The sequence below is a fragment of the Aulostomus chinensis genome, chromosome 13 (assembly GCF_037954235.1).
Source record: "Aulostomus chinensis isolate RoL2024-O1b breed Wild chromosome 13, RoL_Achi_v1.0, whole genome shotgun sequence".
Classification (NCBI taxonomy): domain Eukaryota; kingdom Metazoa; phylum Chordata; class Actinopteri; order Syngnathiformes; family Aulostomidae; genus Aulostomus; species Aulostomus chinensis.
Genome location: NC_141332.1, coordinates 15,019,697 through 15,040,525, shown reverse-complemented (window position 1 = coordinate 15,040,525; position 20,829 = coordinate 15,019,697). Strand labels below are relative to the sequence as shown.

The following is a 20,829-nucleotide window of genomic DNA, read 5'->3' as shown; positions in this document are numbered from 1 at the left end:
GAGTGTATTTATTTTGGTTTATATTACAAATAACTTGAAAAAATATATATAAATGACAATGGTGGCATTTTTGCAAGGATACATATCAAGCAAAGATGTTTTCTTGAGTCTTGCATCTGTAGAATACTACTCACATGCTGGGACATCTCAGCCGCAACTCAGTACTTCTTGTATTTTTACACACATTTGGCCTTGCAGCTCTGGCGTTTTGGGTATTATGCTGGGCACCAGTGCAATTACAGTAACATTTTGATTTAATTTTGCAGGCCTAATCCAACTAACTCAAAAAAATTCAAGCATTGTCTGGTGATGTTGATGAGTTTCTATATTCATTAATTTCACAAAAAAATAGTTTTACATGTTTTATTAGTTGATCAGCCGAGCATTTACTGACAATAATAATTTTATACAAGACATCTGCTTGCCCTGTTTTATATCCTTCAAAAAACTTCATCAATTTTGGGTTTTGGACTTTTGGTTCAAGGGCTGCATGGTGGTGCAGTGGCTAGCGCTGTCGCCTCACAGCAAGAAGGTTCTGGGCTCCAGCACGGGATCTTTCTGTGTGGAGTCTCCATGTTCCCCCTGTGCCTGTGTGGGTTCTCTTTGGGTTCTCTTGCTTCCTCCCACAGTCCAAAGACATCAAGAGGGGACGAGGCTGACTGATACTCTAAATTGAACGTAGGAGTGACTGTGAGTGTGAATGGTTGTCTGTCTCTATGTGTTGGCCCTGTGATGGACTGGTGACCTGTCCAGGGTGAACCCTGCCTCTCACCCAAAAGCTGCTGGGATCGGCTCTGCATGCATCAAATGCATACAAGAAACTTCTTATTTGGATTTTGAGAGTATGTACATAGGGAATACGTAGCACATTGCTCACTCTTAGTAGGGGCTATGCTACCAATTGCTTTCAAGAAAAAAAATCCAGATTAAGCTTTAAAAAAATGGTAGTTTTGTTTACATTTCTTCAAAAACTGCCTTTGATACTCTAGTGTTCTGTGTATCAAGGGCTAATAGTAGAACCTCACTCTTCCTCCCATCAAAGAGTAGGACCTACTGCATAGCTACTGCCTTTCTCACAGAACTCTAGAAGTTCCTTAACACCTGCAGCACTCTAAATCAAAACCTCACATTTCTAACAGAGCCAAAGTGCACTTTAAAGCCACAGAAGAACAGACTCTTTTGACTTTTCATAGATCTTTTTTAGTTTGGGTTGAGGTAGTAACTAAAGCTTTAAAAATCTGGCCTCAGACATTACCCAGAAAAGCAAATGTCCTTTGGCATGGATGTGGGCCAATTAAACAGCAAAGATCTGGCCCACGTCTGGGGAGGGAATGACGGGCCAAATCTGGCCCTAGGGTATGATTTTATATGATTTGGCCCTCATATGTTCTGCCATACCTTCAGAATCGTACCATTGGGGCAGATTTGGCCCGTCATTTACTCCCAAATGTGCCACATTGTTGCTGTTTATTTGCCCCACATCCATGCCAAAGGACATTTGCTAAAATTGCATGAAAAATAGAATTGAAGATTTACTGGCCTCAATTATAAACCCTTTGAACTTGCTCGAAAACCAGTCAAAAGGTAACTGTTGTGCAGGCACCGCCACACTGTTTTGCCCTGAATGTGCAGTGTGAAGTACAAGACAAACAGTAGAAGGGGAACATGCAGTAGTGAGTTAGAGTTTCATAGTTTCTTCTCCTCTCATCTATCCTGCTCTTATCCCCCATCCCTCCCTTTCCTTCCCTATCCTAGCAGGAGGTCACTGAAGAGATGTTGCTGCCAAATGACCCAATCATGCTGGCAGACACAAACAGCTGACTCAGGGGGAAAAAGGGTTGTACCAGTGGATTCCTATTGCAAGGCAGCAGGAATCTGTTCAGGAGGGGTGGGGGGGGGGGGGGCATAAGAAGACAGTGAGGTGGGAGGGAAACAGGGTGTGGGGGTGGGATAAAGAAGAGCAAGTAAGGGGTGGCGTTGGGGTGAGTTGTTCATTTCTGGAACGTTGTTGCAGTTCCACTCGGGAATGATGGAAATATTCTGCGTAGCCAAACCCAGAGTGGAAGGTGTATGGTAATCATGTCGAGGAAGGAATGCCAAATATGTGCGTGAGAACGGAGCTGTGACCTGAGAGCTGCAGGAATTATGGGCCAAAATCCCACAGACCCAGCGGAAGCACACACACCCATACACACATCATATACTAATGGTGCTCCACCAAGCACAAATCCATCCCACATAACTTATTCCCAGAATTTGAAACATTCTGTGATACTGAAGTAAACGCAGAAATAAAGAAAACTAACCCCCTCAGCAGGCCGACTCCCCTCCGTCTCCTAGTTGAGAAAATGCATTCTGTTCACTACCCAGACAAACTATACTAGGCTAAACAAAGGTGTGAAACACATTTACCTATGTAAACACTTAAACCAGCAGTCCCTTTTCACACTTATCACGCTTATGAAACAGTGTGTGTGTGATCCACTGTAACAGGTTGTTTAGATTCCAAACCTGGCTACCAAACAGCCAGTCTCACAGATTCAGTGTGGGAAATTGTTGAGTTTATAGCCCCACCTGGTGGTCATACTTCAGACACCTGCTGCGTTATGACAGTTTAGTATGTAAACTATTTGTTACCTCATCAACATCTGCTGTTTGTCTGTGTGCAACCAGATAAAAAATATCGGGCAATTTCCTTCTACTGTAACAAATGGGTGTGGTATGGTCCAAGGAAGAAACCATTAGGTTTGGGGGAGATCTCTTTAATACTGCTTCTGTTGGCTTTACCGGTGGTGTGATCAAGTTTAAAAAAAAAAAAATTATTATTCAATGCAAACCAGAACTGTATTAACCAGTCATGCTACTGCATAGAACAAAAAGTCTGTACACAAAATGTAATTATAGTACGCAACCATTACAGTTGATGTAAACTAGTCTTTGGTTAAGTTGTCCACAAGTGCTCACATCACTACAGAAGTGATTTTCAAATGGTCTGAAATATTGACAGTAAGCAAAAGGTATCATTACTATGCAGAAATATTTCTCAGTAAGACTTTAAAAAAAAAAAAAGACTTTTTAAAAAATTCTCATAACGTAATCACACTTCCTGAGCATGACTCGTTTTTATAAAAAGTGCAGACAAAATATGCAGCAGCAGCAGCTCTGCGCTCAGAGCTTTTTGTATCTTTCTAAACTCTGCAATTTATCTAATTTCGTAACTTCTCTAAAAACTGTCAGAAATTTGTTAATTATTGACAAAGTTGTTTATGATCCACTTGCTTTTCAATGAGCTGCAACTCCCACCATTCTTCTCAGACAAAATTTACTTGAGTGTCACCATTTCCACATGAATAAATCTGGAAGTCAAATTTTTTCAGCGTGACACAGACGGTAACTTGGTCATTGTGGTCTGAGGTGTATCTTCCAATCAATGAGATCAGTGCCAGCAGAACACCCCCCCCCCCCCCACACACACACACACGGTTCCTCTCTCTCTCACACACTCACACACACACACACACACACACACTTACACATTCATATTACAGTTGGCTCAACACTCCACTGTCAAGTACTTTATTCACAATAAGGTCATTTTCTTCTTTAAAAAATCATTTTTAATATACAACACAATTTTTGACAAGACAACTCGGTTTACAGCTAAATTTTGAGCTCTTGAATTCCAGCTTCTCTCATGACCAAAGCAAGCACGTAGATGATTGGGGAGAGAAAGATGGAGTGAAAGGGACAGATGAACAAGGGAGTGAAGTTAGAAGAAAGAATGAGGAAAGACAGTAAAGAGAGAAAGAGGACTACGCTTAGTATGATTTTTGTACTAAGAACCAAAATACTCAAATAAAATTAGAAAATAACAGTAATAAAATTAAAAAAAAAAACAGTAAGAAAGTAAGAGTTAAAGAGAAAACAATAGCTGAGGAGTACCGGGATGCTGTATCCAAGGCAACCTCACATGCATGTCTGTCTGACGCTTTTGCTCTGTTCTGCCATTTCACAAGTCCACATACAAGAACACACACTCATGCAACCTTGAGTGTGCATACCCCCATATTCCAAGCGAGTGTGCATCTCTGGGGGTTGGGGGGGAGGGAGCAAAGGGTCAGGGGGCTTCAAGAGAGAGAAACAGGGAGGAGTAAGAGGGAGCGTGCAAGGACACAAGTCATCCCCGACACTCTTCTCCCTCATTCACTCCCTCCATCTCCCGTCCTCTCCTGGAGCTGAGTAAAGAGTCTCTGTCTCCCGCATCACAGCTCCGGTCATCCTCTGTCCAACTGTGCCGCTGTGTATGTGTGTCTGCGTGTGTGTGTGTGTGTGTCTCTGTGTGTAATATATATATATAAATATATATCTTTAAGCGATTCCATATCTGTGGAGACTGTTTTGGCAGGGGTTGAAAACTGAGGAGCAGAAGCTTCTTTAATTTGTATAAAGGGGACAAAAGGGAGCTTGTGACTTATATAAAGGTCTATGTTAATACTGTCATTAGTGTACTTTATTCAACATAAATTAGTAGTAGAGGGTGAACTTCTTGGGAGAGTTGGTTCTGTTGTAGAGCATCCTCAGTGTTGCCCTGTGTGTGCGTGTCACAGGACTGGCGGGAAGAAGGGCACAAGGTTACAAGTCTGTCAGAGCAGACGAGGAGGTGGCATGAGCAGGTTAGGAGGTGGACAGAGAGATGACAAGGAGGAAGGAGTTAAGATGGGTGCATCCTTCATGGAGCCCATCAGCCAATCAGCCCTGGCCTCCAACAAGGGAGGGTGCGATGTATGGCGCCACCTAAGAGAAAGACAAGAAGAATTGGACTCTGGTCTGTTCAGTAGGTGTCGACATACTGACTCATCAGGACTATTTCCTTGTCTGAGTACCTGCTATCTAGAAATGTACGTGTAGGTGCGGGAGGGGGACCGTCCCTCTGACTGTCCATTGGTCGAGACGTTCAGGAAATCCCAGATCAGAATGGTGTCATCGTGAGAACTGCTGATGATCTGGAACTCGTCAAACTGCAGACGGAACACTCGGCCAGAGTGCTCCTGAAAAACACATGAGAAAGTGGGAAATGTTGGAACAGTTAGCTGACAAGCGTTTGCTGGAGACAAGACTGCAGTAGAGCAGCAGACTGACTGAAACCGTAGCCCTCAATTTATCCTTACAGACAGTAAGCAAACCTTGATGGCTACGGAGCTCAGCAGTAACTGCCCAACAGAGACTGAGGTAAATTTCTCATTCAATTCCTCCATTGATTGATACTGCAGGCCAGTTCCTACCAAAAGATCACGGGAATGCTCCATCAATCAGATGTTGCTGATACACTGGGTGTTGCGGGTAGTGTAGTAATTCTGTGACATTGTGAAGAAGCGTTTTTTTCTTAAAATGTCATCGATCAAATACGGAGCTTGGCGCTTCTACAGGAGCAGACCCGTCTATTCAAAACCTGCTTGCGTCTGGTAGGTATTCCTGACGGTTGCAACACTATGGCTTATAAATCAAATCCTCTGTAGAGAATATGAACGGGATTTTCACTTTTGGAACCACATTGTTGAGCTCTATTTGCAGCTGATTGCGCCAGACATCTACCTCTTTAAATGGGTAAGTCTTTACAAGCCCTTTCAAGATCTGATGCACACTCAATGAATTTAGAGAAGAATCGCAGCTTCTGATATTTGTGCGTTAGTTTGATCAGTTTTCAAACCAACGATACTCACCACTAGAGTGCGCAGACATAGTGTGCTTGCGGGGGCTCGTGGGTCCAGGGCTGCTTGTAAGTCCCACACTTTGATCTTACTACAAGAAGAAAACATGAAACATAATGTAAGAGACAAATCGTGCCTCTGTACAGAGAACTGCGCACGTGTATGAGACTCACCCGTCATAGGCGCCGCTGACAATCCTCTTGTTGTCAAAGCGAATGCAGCGCACCAGCTCCTCGTGACCCTCCAACACTCGCAAACATGCCCCACACTCGATGTCCCATAACCTGGAGACAGAGATGCATTCGTAATGATATACAGCCTCGAAAAGGTTTATACTGTCTTTATAAACCTGATTTTGTCACAGTAGAGTTCTATGACTAATGTATGTCACAATGAAACATTTTTGGAAATGTGATATCTGAATTTGGACTACACATCTTAAGGCTGTGATCTATTGCTGCCACCCATAAAAGATTGCTATGCTAGCTGGGTACCAGCTAGTAGTAATATCCCCCAAAAAATCAAATGATACAATTATCAACGTGGTGGGTGCAGGAGCTGGTTAACGCTAGAGACTCATATTTACCGGATTGTGTTATCAGACGAGCCACTGACAACCAAACGATCCCGGTACTGTAGACAGGCGATGCCCCTCTTATGGCCATTTAGAGTGCGCACAAACTCACAGGTGCTGGTACTCCATACCTGCAGGAGGTCAGAATCTCATTACTGGTCAGCCATCAAATTTCTTTGAAATATATGAGATTACAGTTTTTGTAGAAAAGTTGATTAAAATATGACAACATTGGAAAAAGAAGTTAACTCCCTAAAGCCTAATCTGCTTACCTTGATGGTGCGGTCCCCTGAGGCCGACACAATATATTTGTCGTCAAAGTCGACCACATTGACGGCCGCCCGGTGTCCTACCAGGACACGACGTAAGCTGATGTCAGTAGGAGAGGCCATGTCCCACACAGCAATTGAACGGTCCTTGGAGCAGGTGACCATCAGACCGTTGGCGAAACGTAGGTGAAGCACTGCCTCATTGTGGTGGATCAGTGTGTTCAGTACCTCACCCGTCGTCACCTCCCACACCCTAGGAGGAGGAGGAGGAGGAGGAAAGGAAGGGAGGGAAAAGAGCAGGAAGACAGGGAGGCCAAACGATGAGGGTAAAGGGGAGGAAAAGAGAAGATGGAATGACAGAAGTGAAAGCAGGGATGTGGAATGAATAGTGAGGCAGGCGACAAAAGGGGATGAAAATTGGAGAAAGATCACAGGACGGAGTGAGTAGGAAAGAAAAATAAGATGCGGAAAGCAGGAAGAGTGGTCAAAATGAAAGAAAATAAGTTTGAAGATGAGAGGGGAAAATACATGTAATGGGAGCAAAAGAAAACAAAAAGAGACATGAGAAAGAATCATGTTTATTGGTTTAACAATAGAGGGCAACGCTGAGTTCACACACACTGAACACACTGCATGTCTGTCTGTGCACACACACAAACGCACACAAGTGGCGGTAAAGAACATGTTACTTCACTGCACCCCTGGGCACCGAGTGTCAAATACAGAACACTCTGGAAAAGCTGACAACCAAACCTACAAACAAAGTGCCTGTCGAGCTGTTGCTAACGAAGTGAAGTCACATTTTCCTTGGATACCGCCCAGCGAGTACAGCTAAAGTGTGAAGTGAGAAGAGAATTAATGCTGAGCTTCTGTGTGCAGTAGCCAAGCAAGTGTCAAAACACACACACATGGTCTTTAAATATGGGCAATAAAACTTATCACACAATCTTATGTAAGTATAGTAAATGGAGGTCAGCCGGCAGTGTGTTTTTAAAGGCCAATATAACAATGATAGTTTAGAGAGGGGGGAAAAAAATGACAGCAATTTGTTTTTGTTTTAGCTTTATGTATTAAATGGAAGTCTAAATGAATGACTGTAGTTGTCTCAATAACGCTGTTAAAATAAACACTTTCAGATAAAATAAGTTTTGTGATGGAAACATTGTTTTCATGAAAGAAGCTTTATTGGAAATCAAGTTTTGTGGGGGGAAAAAATACAAAAACATTTAAGAAACCAACTCAAAGCTACCAAATAAAAAAAGCGACCACAATAATAAAAAAAAAACAACCAACGTTTTCCTTTGTATGCTTTGGCATAATAAACGCAAGTGTGGGAGTTACAGCACAGGTATCACTGCCTACATAATTTTCTTACTTCCTGTTGTCAAATCACACAAACTTCTGTGCAAGAGAAGGTCAAATAGGGAAGTAAACTAACAGTGTAATGGGTTATTAACCTCACACGTGTGGTCGGTTGGTTAAAACCAGTTGAAAATCATCAGCAGATTAAATCCTTCTATCTAGTATCTTCCTCTATTCTACTATGTGGCTTTAAAATACAGTTAAAACCCACCACATAAGTGATGGCATCCCATCATTACATCCTACAGGCCAAAACCTCCGACCGCTATGGGTTTACTGTGAAAACATCCATGAATGGCAAATCTAGATTCTTGGCATTTCTGCTTAAAAAAACAAACTTCGAAACTGATATGACTATGGTATCAAAGTCGTTCAGCTTAAATATATTTAGAACTGATTGTATATTCACCATTCAATTTTGTGCAATCATTTGTGTTTCAATTTGTGACAGTGCATTAGTAATCTATTTTATTTCTCCTCTTGTTTTTCCACATCCGTTCTTCCACCAACTTTTCTCCCTCCAGACTAAATCTAACATGTTGGGCTGCGAATGGCTTCAACAGCTTTGACTGTTGTCAAAGTGAGAACCAAATCAACCACAGATAAATTATCAGGGCTCTGCCTGCTACCACTTTTGGAGACAGCGCAACAAAACTTTAGAACCAGGTTTTGACATTGTGTTCGGATATCAGGACTATTGTGATTAATAAAATCTCTCCAGTGTTTTGAATCATTTCTCAATCTTGTGGATATTCTCCAATTTGATCCATAACAGTGTGTGTTTCATACCTGACGGTTGAGTCAGAAGACCCAGTGACGATGACCCTCTCATCATACTGGAGACACAACACTGAGCCTGTGTGACCTGTAAGTATCTTCAGACACTCCAGAGACTGTTTGTCCCAAATCTACATGGAAGGGACAGAAGGGAGGACGGGAAGCGAGAGTGGGAGGAGGAGATATAGAAGGACAGACGAGAAGATCAATAAGTGGTATGTGGTTTTGAAAAGGTTGCAGATTTAGGTCATGCAAGGAATGGCCACTTTTCATTGCAATGTTCATGTTCTGTTCATGCCCCATTTCCCCATGGCTGTGGTGGTTCCTCCGTGGGTGGGTGTGCATCCGCCTCCTCCAGAACAATAAGATGACAAATCCGCTTTTCTCCCTCTATCCTCCCTTGCTCTTTATCATCTTCTCTTTCTCCTCTCCCAGGCCAGACAGTTAAGTAGAGCACACAACAGGACTGCAGCTGAGCCTTTTTAGCCTATAATTCACTTGTTTATGGTCTCAGTGTCTGCTGGTTTAGTCCAGCGCCAGAGACAATAAGATGATAAGTCATACTGAGCCAAAGAAAAGACTCATTTCATAAATACACTAATGCAGGTATCGTGAAATGACTGCACACAACATGAATGTCATTCTCATAACCCTTTGGCATTCTGTGCTGGGTGTGTGACACATGAGGGACGCTTATACTAATTGATCCTGCATATCAGTTTGGACCATAAAAACACTCGAACCTCGGAATGTTTTCACTGACTCAGCAACAAAAACCTCACACTTTTTATGTGAAGTTCTTATATGTTACTAGTAAGAGAGAAGTGACTAAGCAGTTGTCAAGCTGAGTCTTCATGTTTGTAGAAACAGCAACAACATGGAATTTTCCAAGTTATGTCAACATGAGGAAACAATAAATCGGCTTTACAGGTGCCACTTTAAATAGAAAACCTGGTTTGATTTGCAAAAACTTAGCAAGTCTCTAATTAAAACTACATCGAGGGGTTCTGAAGTGGGTCTACTACCCTGATGTTTTTTCTGTGATATCGATAAGATGCTGTCATCTGAGCTGTTACTCTAGAAAATTAGTTTCCAGGAGCTGTCAGTCATTTACCCTTAAATTCATGACGGGACCGATTCAACATTTGCTTTTCTAGAAATCATATCGGTAATGCAATAAACCATCTTTTATTATTTTGTAAGCCAAACCCTGCCAGATCAGTACCAAACAATTTCAAATCAAAACACTTCACATACACACACACACACACATACCTTGATGGAATTGTCCCTAAGGCCACTGATGATCTTGTCGTCATCGTACTGGAGACAGTAAACCCCTTTACTATTTTCTGAGCGACACTGAATCCTCTGCAAATTGTGTCTGCCACACCGCCAGTTAGCCTCAATAGTCTAGGAGGAAGATGGAGAAATGATGAAGGATGTACCCAAACACAGGAAGTCTCCACAGACTAAAAGGAAAAGAGATGTAGTCTACCAGAAAAGATGGAGGTTAATCTATTGTAATGTTATTAGAGGAAACAGATCTTAGCTCTAGCTGGCTTGAAATGGGTTAAGGGATTAGAATTAGACCGAAGCACCGAGATTAAAGTGCAAAAAGTGAGAATATACTTGTTTTATGCCACACAACAAGATTGACTGATGGATTCAGGTCAAATCAGACCCTTTCAAAGCCAAATAGCATGAGCTAAATTAATCAGTAATTTAAATATGAGCCACTTTTAAGAGCAAAGGAAAATTATTCCTAATGCAATGACGAATGCCAAGTTAAATGATTCAAACAGAAGAATTCAGTTAGGACTGAAATGTGCTTGTTCTCTTACCTCTATATCTTGGATGATTTTGGGATAAAGGGAGTGATAGTAGGAGTTGGGGGGGACTTCTGATGTGCGGTTCTTGAACAGATATTTCTCCCTATGGGAAGGAAATGTAAAGAGTGATTGATCCTTTTCTTCAGACATCTTGACTCTTCCGGTTCCTTTATTTTACATAAAATGCAAAAAACAAGGAGCACTACTACTACTGACTGACTGATACTGGTATTGTAACATATAACAGCACATGTTCATTATACCATGGCTGGGCAAATGGGTCATCTTCCACCATGGAACCCTCTACCATAGGAACATATTCACCAATGTTCAGAACATGATGTTCATATTGGTAATCGTCTGGTTTTTGCTGGTTTATAGTTTTAACCATTCATGAGGGCGCAGTTATAGTTCTTGACGTCAGCAGCAACTGAGTTGTAAAAAAACATCTCTAACTGCACTATGGTCAGTAGAATGCATCTTGGTGATACTGGTTTATAGTTACAGGTCATAAGCTAATAGGTTGGACAAAATATCTGTCGGGTTCTAACGAGGAAACTAAAAACTAATTCATACCCTTAAACATCCACTTAGGTCTTTGTGTGTGTGTCTTTCAATTCTTACCACTGGTGTCTCTCAGATAGGCCTTTCCACAGTGGGTCAGTGCGGACCATACGTTCAATGAGTTTCTTCCACAGCATACCCTCGGAGATGACCCTTTGCCACTCCTTACACACCAGCTCTGCAGCGCACAGGGAGCGTGCATCCAGGAAAGACAGGATGTTCTCTGCTATGTGATCCAAGCCTTGGGCTAGAGGACGAGAGAGGGAGGGCTGTGTAAGTGCTCGCTGCAAAATTCATAGGATTACATCTGCTCTGCTGCTATGAATGCAAGCCCCATTTTCAGATTTTTGCTCGCCAAATTTGATCCAGGAATTTATTGTGTGTCTCCATTATGGTTGGGCCATATGTCAGAACTTTCCCGCAGACCATCCTTCAGCCAATCAAATGGCAGTAGCAGATATATGTGTATAGCTGGGGGACAGTGGATAAGGACATGCGCCAGGTTGTCATGTACACTAGTGTTAAATGTTGTACTTTTTGACAAAAAGGTCAATCTCAACGTCAGGAATGTCAAATCTGGACGACAAGAATATATTTATATATATATATACACACTTAGGTACAAATTTTAGAAATTGTTTCCTAGAGTTTATTTTACAATATATTATTCATTTTCTTCTTGCAGCACAAAATTCTGTATGTAAAAACTGGAGGCGACCATTTACTAAAAACTGTTTTTCATAGAACCAACACTGAAACAAGCACATTTTCAGTGGAAATCAATAGTAGAGTGCAGCTCACTCTGGGGTCTGTATTTGTACCTGGCAGCGCGGTAATGAAATCCCTCTGCAGCATGGGTTTGAGGTAGGAGTTTATGTGGCCGTGCTGGTAGTGGCACATTCGGGAGATCAGGCGCTCGACAAACTCCACCTGGTCTGCTTCCGACCACTGGTCAAATAGTGCGATGCAGTGTTCTTTCTCCTTCTCATAGTTCCCCTCTGACGGACGCTTGCGGGACCCAACAACAGGACCGTTACTAAGCTGTGAGGAGAGATTTATCAAATGATAAATGTACAAAGATAAATGAAAAAAAAAACATTCTTAGATGACAAGTTATGTACAGGAATTCTTGTCAGGTGTGGCACAAAAAACTGTTTATGTGAAAGGAAACTGCAATCATTTGTAGAGTGTGAATGTTCGATCCGTGGAGTCAATGATGCTATGCTTCAATAAAGATTGAAATCAAAAATTATTATGTCATTTGAAATATATCTACAACAGTAAAAACACAAAATTAATTCCCTCTTGATAAATTCTATAGAAAGTAGTGTGTTGTACGAAAACGTGGCTATTGGTGGCTATTATGGCAGAAATTTAGAAAAATCTACATTCATTGTGAATGGTTACACCTAAATAAATCACTACAGGCCTGTAGGGTGTGTGTGTGTGTGTGTGTGAGAATAGGAGCAAATTTTTTACAGTTAACTGTTCATGTCTCCTACAATGGATAAGAGGCTACATGTAGCCACCATGACGTCTACGTGTGCTTGAGCTTACCAGTCAAATGTGCTTTGAGGAGATGCATTTAAGTCACATTATAAAATCATGAGGTCTTCTACTTGCAAGAAAATGTATTGATTTTATTCTGAGCAGCAAGTCCCAGTGAGTACTCCGGTAATATCCATTCAAAAGGACTGTTATTTCATATGCTTCAATACAACCCGGGATATGAATCTAATGAATGAGGAAATGAAACCATGTCTGAGCAAACAAGCACAACATGCGTGGAACTTCACGTTTGCTTTAACCGGACACCAGCAAATTACACATATTGATTTTTCGATAACTTTGAAACCAGACAAAGCTTTAACCTCTAAGTGATGATTCTTTAATAGCATGATGTGGAAATGAATGGACAGAATTATAGGATTGGACAATTTTAAAAAAGGAATAATCTGTAAAAACAAAAACAAATGTGGAATTTGCCGAAACGTAGACGCATTTTGTAAACATTAGGGCTCTGTCTCAAGGGACAATCAAATCTGCCGTAAACATTAAAGCGTGATAAATTTATGTAAACGTTGCATTTGGCTCCGACGCAACCTCCCCAATCCCTCTCAACCATCAGCTGTGGGTGTGTGACAGGATGAAGGGCTGATCAGTATTTTCATGTCAGTAGTATTATTTCAAAAGGTCTGGTTTCATTGATATAAGTATGTATATGCAGAAAGGCCACTATGCAGTAAATACAGAAACTTTTCTGTTCCTGTTCTAGAAACCCTAACATTATATGCTACAATGACATAATTATGAATAAATTGTGAAGAGAAATTATAATCTTCTACCAGACTTTTTTTATGACAAAATGTGCTTAAATCTCTCTAAACACAGAATTTTGGGGAGAAATGAAGTATAAAAAAAGAAAGAAAGAAAGAGGAGGATTTCACAGGGCTTTTAAATTCTTAAGCCAATTGTCCCTTTTAATGCGCAGTTACGAATTTCATTACATACTGAAATTGTATATCAACAGAGATGGAAGAAACTAATTTTCCAACACCAAGGGCCAACAGCAGGTGACCGTCCACACAAACACAAACACGAGCACACATAGACACCTTCAGAACTGTGTTCTTCTTTGGCGACAGATCGTCTACGAGGGTCTGTGACTCCATCCCTGACGTATTCTGCGGGAAAAGGACAAAACAAAGACAAAAGGTGCAGATTAGTGTATGATTCTCTCACGCTCAAAGTAAAAGGCACTGCGAGTGCTAGGGCAGCAGTGCAGTTAGCGCTAGACACAAGTGCCACAAACACAGCCAAGGAAGGGTAACCCATCATGACTTCTGAGGCGTGCGCGCACAAACACACGAGCACAAGCACACACACACACACACACACATACACACACACACACACACACACATATGGAGTGAGGAAAAACTAAGGGCTGCAACAAAAGTAATCTTTCTGCTGGCTTGTCTGTGATGTGGGCTAAGAGGTCTGGACAGGAAATTAACTAGCATCCTGGGTATGTCACCAGCATCAGCTCAGCCAAGTCTGTAGTGAAATGAAAATCAGATAGTAGCGTATATATATATATATATATATATATATATATATATATATAGTGAGGGGAAAGGAAAATAGGTAGTGATCAAATCATGCCTTTTGCTTTCAGGACTTAAGTCTTACAGGGATTTGTGTCATGTTGTATGTGCACAGAAAACATACTAAACAATCTTCACTCCTTAATATAACAACGAGATTGTCACACATATCTATTATTGACAGTTACTGAGTGGGAGGTTCATTATTTAGCCCTGCACTTATGTTGCTTTGTTGCCTCTGTTCATAACAGGAAATATAAAAGAGTCCAGAGAGTAGCAAAATAGTTTACTTTCACCTGTAGAATCCTTAAAATGATCATGGTAACGAATATTAAAGCTCTAACATACAGTAGTTGCAGATTAAGATTGTATTATATTTTGTATTTGTGTTCACCCTCTTGGTGCCAGGGTAACTAAATCATCAAAATCATGGTCAGTAAGGCTGATATTGGCTGATATTCTTGTGTCCCACTCTAGTGACATAATCTGAAGTGAAACGACTGTAGATAAATGGCTGTGAGAGATTTGTCACAACCATTTATCAGATGGGTTTAATGACAGAGTTGAGCTGTTGAAAGTTATCACTAACAATCGACATGGCTGCTGATGCAAAGCGGTCAATTGAATATGCTTTTGCTGCTGTATGAAATTAACTGGACAGCATATTCTCTCCAAAAAGAACAAAAAACAAATGACTACACTGATTTTGTTAATAAGAAAGTTGTGTTTGCCGTATGCATTGTTTCGTCGCTCTGAATAAAATATTGTATAACTTGACACCAAGTACATTTCTGTTTTTGTTAGCTTCGACTTTCACATCTACATAAAGAGAGGGTCATCTTTCACAGCTCCCACAATGTTGGAGGGCCATGTTTCTACAATGGACCAGAGGAGAAGAATGAAAATCGTTCACCTTTTTGATAGCATTTAAGGTCTGGTACCAGCTACCTAAATTGTTACCCTTCCTGTGTGAGTATATTAGCTAAGACATCGCATTTTTGTTATCAACTAAGCCTCAAGTGTTTTGTCATTTTCCTGTGGGTAGTATAATTCAATGCATACAAGCATTACGCTTCTGCAACCATTGTTTGTTCAGTCTACAAGGTCTACAAGGACCTGACACCATAGTGTTATACTGAATACTCAATATAACACGAAAAATAATTCGAATGAGAGGAGGACATATGTGGTAATAAATGTGTGGGAAAACGTAAGAATAAATGTTATGTTTATCAGGGGGTGCCTGTCACATTGATAAGTCTGAGTCAAACTAATACATTTTGAAGTTTTCAGGGAGGTGCAGGTCAAGTTACTGTATGCTGTAAGGCTACACAAACCCATGTCAATGTCAAGCAGTTCCAGCAATAAACGCCAAGCTTGCTTATACACAATGCACTTTTGAACTTTGAGCAGTGATGTTTAAAAAAAATTCTAAAAGTTAACTTTTAAAATAAAAAAATATCCTCGACTAATCACTTCATATGCCATTAATCAATAACTATACATAAGGAAACAACGATTGTACTGTTTACAATTCAATTTTGGTTTTTCTTGGGGGGCCACAAACACCATTTACCTGAGAGATGGTCGGCACTATTGTGGATGTGCGCATAGGTGATGATGACTGAGTCAAGGTCACAGTAATTTAAAATGGTTGTGTAGATAGAAAAGAAAGAATAGAGATCCGTCTGTTCACAATACCTTCTCTGAAGGTGCTTCACAGTCTGAAGAGTAGCATTATTTAGTCTATGTCCGGGACTTGTGTAATCAGGAGTACGAATGTATCCGAATTCCTTTCTAGATTAAACCCAATAGATTCCCTTCAAATTAGGAGCACTGAAGACCTGCTAACTCAGCGATTTCATGTAGATATTGAGCATCAACTAACACAGAACATATCAGTAACTGCCTGAACTGACACAAGCACACAAACAAAAACAAAAAAATCAAGTACTGAGACCAAAGCTGACGAGATAAGAAGCCAAGATGGGCTTGCTGGTATTGATGATCATGCAGAGCAGAAAAAGAGAAAAGTGGCAACACAAAAGACAGACAGACTGGGTTTGGCCAGGCAGGCAGGCAAGCAAGCAAGCATGTGGTCTCTCAGAGCTTGAAGGAAGATCCTCCCCACATCGGCCCTCACATTTCCAGGTAGAAGGGGAAGTTACTCTTCAATATATTGTCTGTGGAGGAAGGATGTACCTTCCTCCACTTACATTTTAAACTGAGTATAATCACACTGATATGATGATAAATCTCTTTATTAAAAGGACACAATCACCAATTGAATTTTATACAAATTCTGGCTTGGATTGAAGAACTGACATTTGACATGATTGTAGAAGTGATCAGTCGGTTTTTTAGAGAGCAATATTTCTGTTTCAAGCAGAGAGAGTCTGGCAACGCACCAGAGAGGAACCTGAGAGCAGAGTGCTTCCAACAGGGAGGAAGGGACAACAATAGGTGAGGAGGTAGGAAGGTGGGGGTGTGAGTGGATGCTCTCTGCACAGAGGTGGTATGAGGAGTCATGTGAAGTGAGTAAAGAAAGAATAAAGGTGGGGAGATGGCAAGGGAGGAGGGGAGGGAGAGGAGGAGGAGGAGGAACAGCAGAATTAAGAGGAGATAGGCAGAACCTGGTTGTGAGCCCGGGTGGAGGGGATGCTCTGCAGGCACCTGAGTGCACACAAACTCTCAGCCACCGAGGAGCAGCCCAGCCAGAGAGAGCGAGGCACAGAGCACTGTGTGAAAGAGAGAGAGGAAGGGAGGAAGGGAACGAAGTGGACAGGGTGAGGGAAGAAGAGAAAGGGAAGAGCGAGAGACCAGAGATGTAAAGTAAAGGAAAGGAGTAGGAGGTTGGGGTTGATGAGGGAAATTGGGAGAAGGAAACCAAGGCGGTGAATGAATGGATGGGCCCATGGAAGGATGTGTTGGTTAAGTGGTTAGGGGTTATAAGGAGTTATGTTGGATAGGGGGTGTGTGGGGAGAGTGTGTGAATATAAAAATAATGGATAAATAAATACATGAGGTGTGGTCAGGAGTCAAGAGGTGTGGGTGGGTGTGTAACCATCAAAGGTGAGGAGAGAAGAAGAGGGGAGGAGTTGGGGGGAATAGTGAGGGGGAAAAACCAGTATTAGAGCTACACACACATTGCACAGTGAGCGCAGGAACACACACTCCTTCACACACAAGATACAGACAGATAAACATACACACAGAAGCATTATTAGACATGAACTAGGTGGGGATATGTAGAGGAGAGGGAGGGGCAATGGGATTAGTTGTCAATTACTGTCTTATTTTGACAGCAACACCCCACCCACTGTTCTGCCATCCCCACTCTCATGAGTGGTTAGTGAGTAACACTGGGACAAAAAATAAAATAAAACAAAAACAATCATGACAAAAATTAAACTGTTCTTTGGGTTTGTGAATTTCCTGTTCCCAAACCCTGCGTAAGGGTCCAAACATCCCTCAGTTTAATAGGAGAAATCAATGTTCACTGCAAGGCAGTAATGTGGTACCAACAGTCACAATCTCTTTATAAAAATGTCATCTTACTCTGGAGGTGGCAGGGTTGCTTTCAGTGTTGACATTTCAATGTTTTTCTCTTATTATAGCAATTTAAACCACTGTTTAAATTCACTAAACTTCCAAATACCTCAAAATATAGTGGGTTTTCAAAATATTTAGGCATACATGTTGTCATGGTCAGATGATAATATAATAAAAAATAAATTATTCAACTTTACTATGGGAACCTCAGTCAAGGGTCCCCTACTTTCACGTTCTGAACCAAAGAGAAAAAGCATCATCTTTTAGTTTATGTGCAATATTGCATATACACTCGAATTTCTCAAGATGTCAATACAGAACTATTGTGCATTTGGGTTGGACCCTTATGAATCAATAACTTGTATTACAAATTGATGGCTAAATCAAACAGGTGTCCCGCCGGATATTTAATGTCCACTTTATTAAATGAACAATCAAAAGACATTATTTTCAAGGCCTGACTTGCCATTTTCAGTCCTATATGGCAATACAATTATTGCTAAGCAAATTCAAACTACACATTCATATGACAGCTGGCTGACAAAACCCAGCCTTACGATCAGAATTACTATATTGTATGAAACTGGTTTGACCCCGGAAAAGTAAGTTACAGGCATCTCATAAGCTAAAGGTTAGCCTAGCTGCCTAGCTTATCAAGATAGCCAACCATATGACGTGAACGTGAAGCAGCAGGTTCACCAAATTTGAAGTTAACTGTCTGCGGGAGACACCTTGGTTCTGTATTCACACGTTACAGTGTTTCAGCAACTGAGCTGCTTGTCCTCTGGCAAATTTAATAGATATAATGAGCACCTAGCCATTTTAGCATGCTAGCTATGTAGCTGATCGCTACCTCGCTAGTGGTGGTAGTGCTATATGAATGAAAAACCAATACACTTCCTTCTACGCACTTGAAAAATATAATCAGCCAAGCAGCACCTTGTAACACATTAGGCTGCATTGTGTTGTGTTTCGGAAACTGTTTGACAGTCCTTCACATCTACTGCCGCGGAGGCTTTCTTCTCACAAGCTAGATAAGATAACATACCCGTAAATTTTAAGTGGTTCATCGTTTTCTAGCCATGCTAGCTGGATGGCTAAGCAACGTTACCAGACAGGGCCCTGTTAAAGTGGCGCAGCGTCACCGCAGTGAACGCTACCCCGAGAATCCTCGGCTGTCTTCGGCCGACGACTATGCAATCTTTCATTTAGACCCACGATTACCGATTTCAGTCACAATAATTCATTTGTAACATTTAGCTGATGTCGATGTCGAAGTCCTTTGTAATTAATCCAGCCAGTAATCTGAGTATTCTTAGTAAAATGTATCGATAATTTCAGGCCCTCCCTCATATTTCTGCCCCCCCCTCCCTCCTTTCTCCTCCACCTCTCCCGATAAACCGCTTCAGCTCATTCCTGCCGTCGAATCAAGCCTCGGCGCTCTTTCGACATAAAAGTGATGGAGAGCATTTTGTGTGTCAAAGATGCTACATCGAAAATAATCTTACCATTAGATCCAACGTTTTGTCCTCCATCTCCGGCTCCATGTTGACGATCCCCCCCGAAACTCGCTCTGAAAATGGAAACCCAGCCCTGCGTCGGCGGCCCGCAAATGCAGAGACGTCATTCACTTCGCTCAACCACACAGCTTTGGTAGGGCAGTGTCAAAGGGTGGGTGGGGGATGGGAACGCCCATACAATGAAACACCTTGCCGATTGGACCCTTTTTTCCCAAAGAGGCGTGGTTTTACTCCTTTGCCTTTTATTGATTGGCTTGCTGTGCTACCAAGGCTTTCCCCGGTGACTCCCCCAAACAAAAGGGCAAATGGATAGAGATGCTGTTGCTATCCTGAAGAGGAATGCACTAAGGCAAAAACAATCATCCGCATTGCTTTATTATGAGATGCTGCAGGATGTTGAGCAATTTAATATTTAATGTGTGAATAACATTGATAGTTATTTAAATTCAGCCCAATAAAAAAAATCACTTTCGACTCATGATGCCAAGAGTTCAGATGATTCAGTGTTCCCATATCTGACATCATGAGCTCTCTTAAATAACAGCAGTTAACAGATCTTATAATTAAATAGTGTGTCAATCCACAGCAGATTTCAAACTATTAAAAAAAAATGCAAGTCAGTGAGCGAGGCACTGAAGTGTTACACCAGGATTGAATCATTTTAAAACATGTAACCAGAAATCTAAGGTCAACAAAGGAAGCCCTGGTTCAGGTTTTATTCAACAGTCACGCTTTAAAGTCAAAACCTCATTTCACCCCTGTTGAACCTCCTGTAAACACCACTGGCATTTCAAATGTTGATAGGTGACTATATTTCTTTCAATTGATCACTTTTACACTAAAAAAAGGGGAAACTGTATTGGTTATATTAGGTCTTAACCACTGCTGAGCCCAGTGAGAACTTTGACCATCTTAGACTAGACCTGCCTTTTAGTCCTCATGTTGGTCTGTTTTCCGGACTGCCGCTTCCTCCAGCTGTGCACCGACTATGCCAGCTGATTCACTAGATACTCTGGCCAGCTTACTCCCAGTTTAACAGTCTTGCTCTTGGCAAAGTGGTCCTTGCCCTCTTAATGAAAGGTATTGCAAATACGATAGATTCTCTAATAAATCCCAGGATTTTCCTGTATTTCTCTATTTTAATGTGATCAGAATTCTTAGGTAACAGTCTGTTCCTACATTTTGAGATCAAAGCCTACTGACTACATACAAGTCAGCCACTTTAAGCTCACCACTCAAGCCCTTTTCAACTTCCAAACTCCTGAGCATTGTTTACAGTATTTCCCATGCATACATACTGAGACAGACACACGCGAACCCTCCCATATGACACTTGATGATGAAAAATTCATCATCTATAATTTGCACCTGTATAATGTAAAAAACTGAAATACAAAAGCGATCAAACATCATTGGAGGAATACAAGAAATTTGGGATCAGACATTTTAGAAGTCTAAGAATTCAACGTAGGCATTAACAAAATTATCCACACCCACCTTTGCTTTCTTCTATTCAAAATTTGGAATAAATTATTCAATTTCAACATGAAGACTTGGCCCTCAT

General features: G+C 41.3%; 1 protein-coding gene across 2 annotated transcripts; it reads right to left on the bottom strand.

Moving 5' to 3' along the window:
* Positions 1-3,560: 3,560 nt before the first annotated feature.
* fbxw11a (F-box and WD repeat domain containing 11a) lies at positions 3,561-19,409 on the bottom strand. 2 transcript variants are annotated; one of them, XM_086221548.1, is made up of 14 exons: positions 19,254-19,396; positions 16,827-16,931; positions 13,702-13,770; positions 11,908-12,127; positions 11,147-11,333; positions 10,535-10,625; positions 9,966-10,103; positions 8,703-8,821; positions 6,555-6,804; positions 6,295-6,413; positions 5,882-5,992; positions 5,721-5,799; positions 4,884-5,048; positions 3,561-4,794 (listed from the first exon to the last, which is right to left on the bottom strand). In XM_086221548.1, exons 1-13 carry the CDS (start codon positions 19,290-19,292, stop codon positions 4,887-4,889), a joined length of 1,689 nt encoding a protein of 562 aa, XP_086077674.1. In that variant the 5' UTR covers positions 19,293-19,396; the 3' UTR covers positions 3,561-4,794; positions 4,884-4,886. The 2 variants fall into 2 exon arrangements, with proteins under 2 accessions (XP_086077674.1, XP_086077675.1); XM_086221549.1 differs by lacking the exon at positions 16,827-16,931 and having other exon boundaries at positions 19,254-19,409.
* Between the last annotated feature and the right edge of the window lie 1,420 nt (positions 19,410-20,829).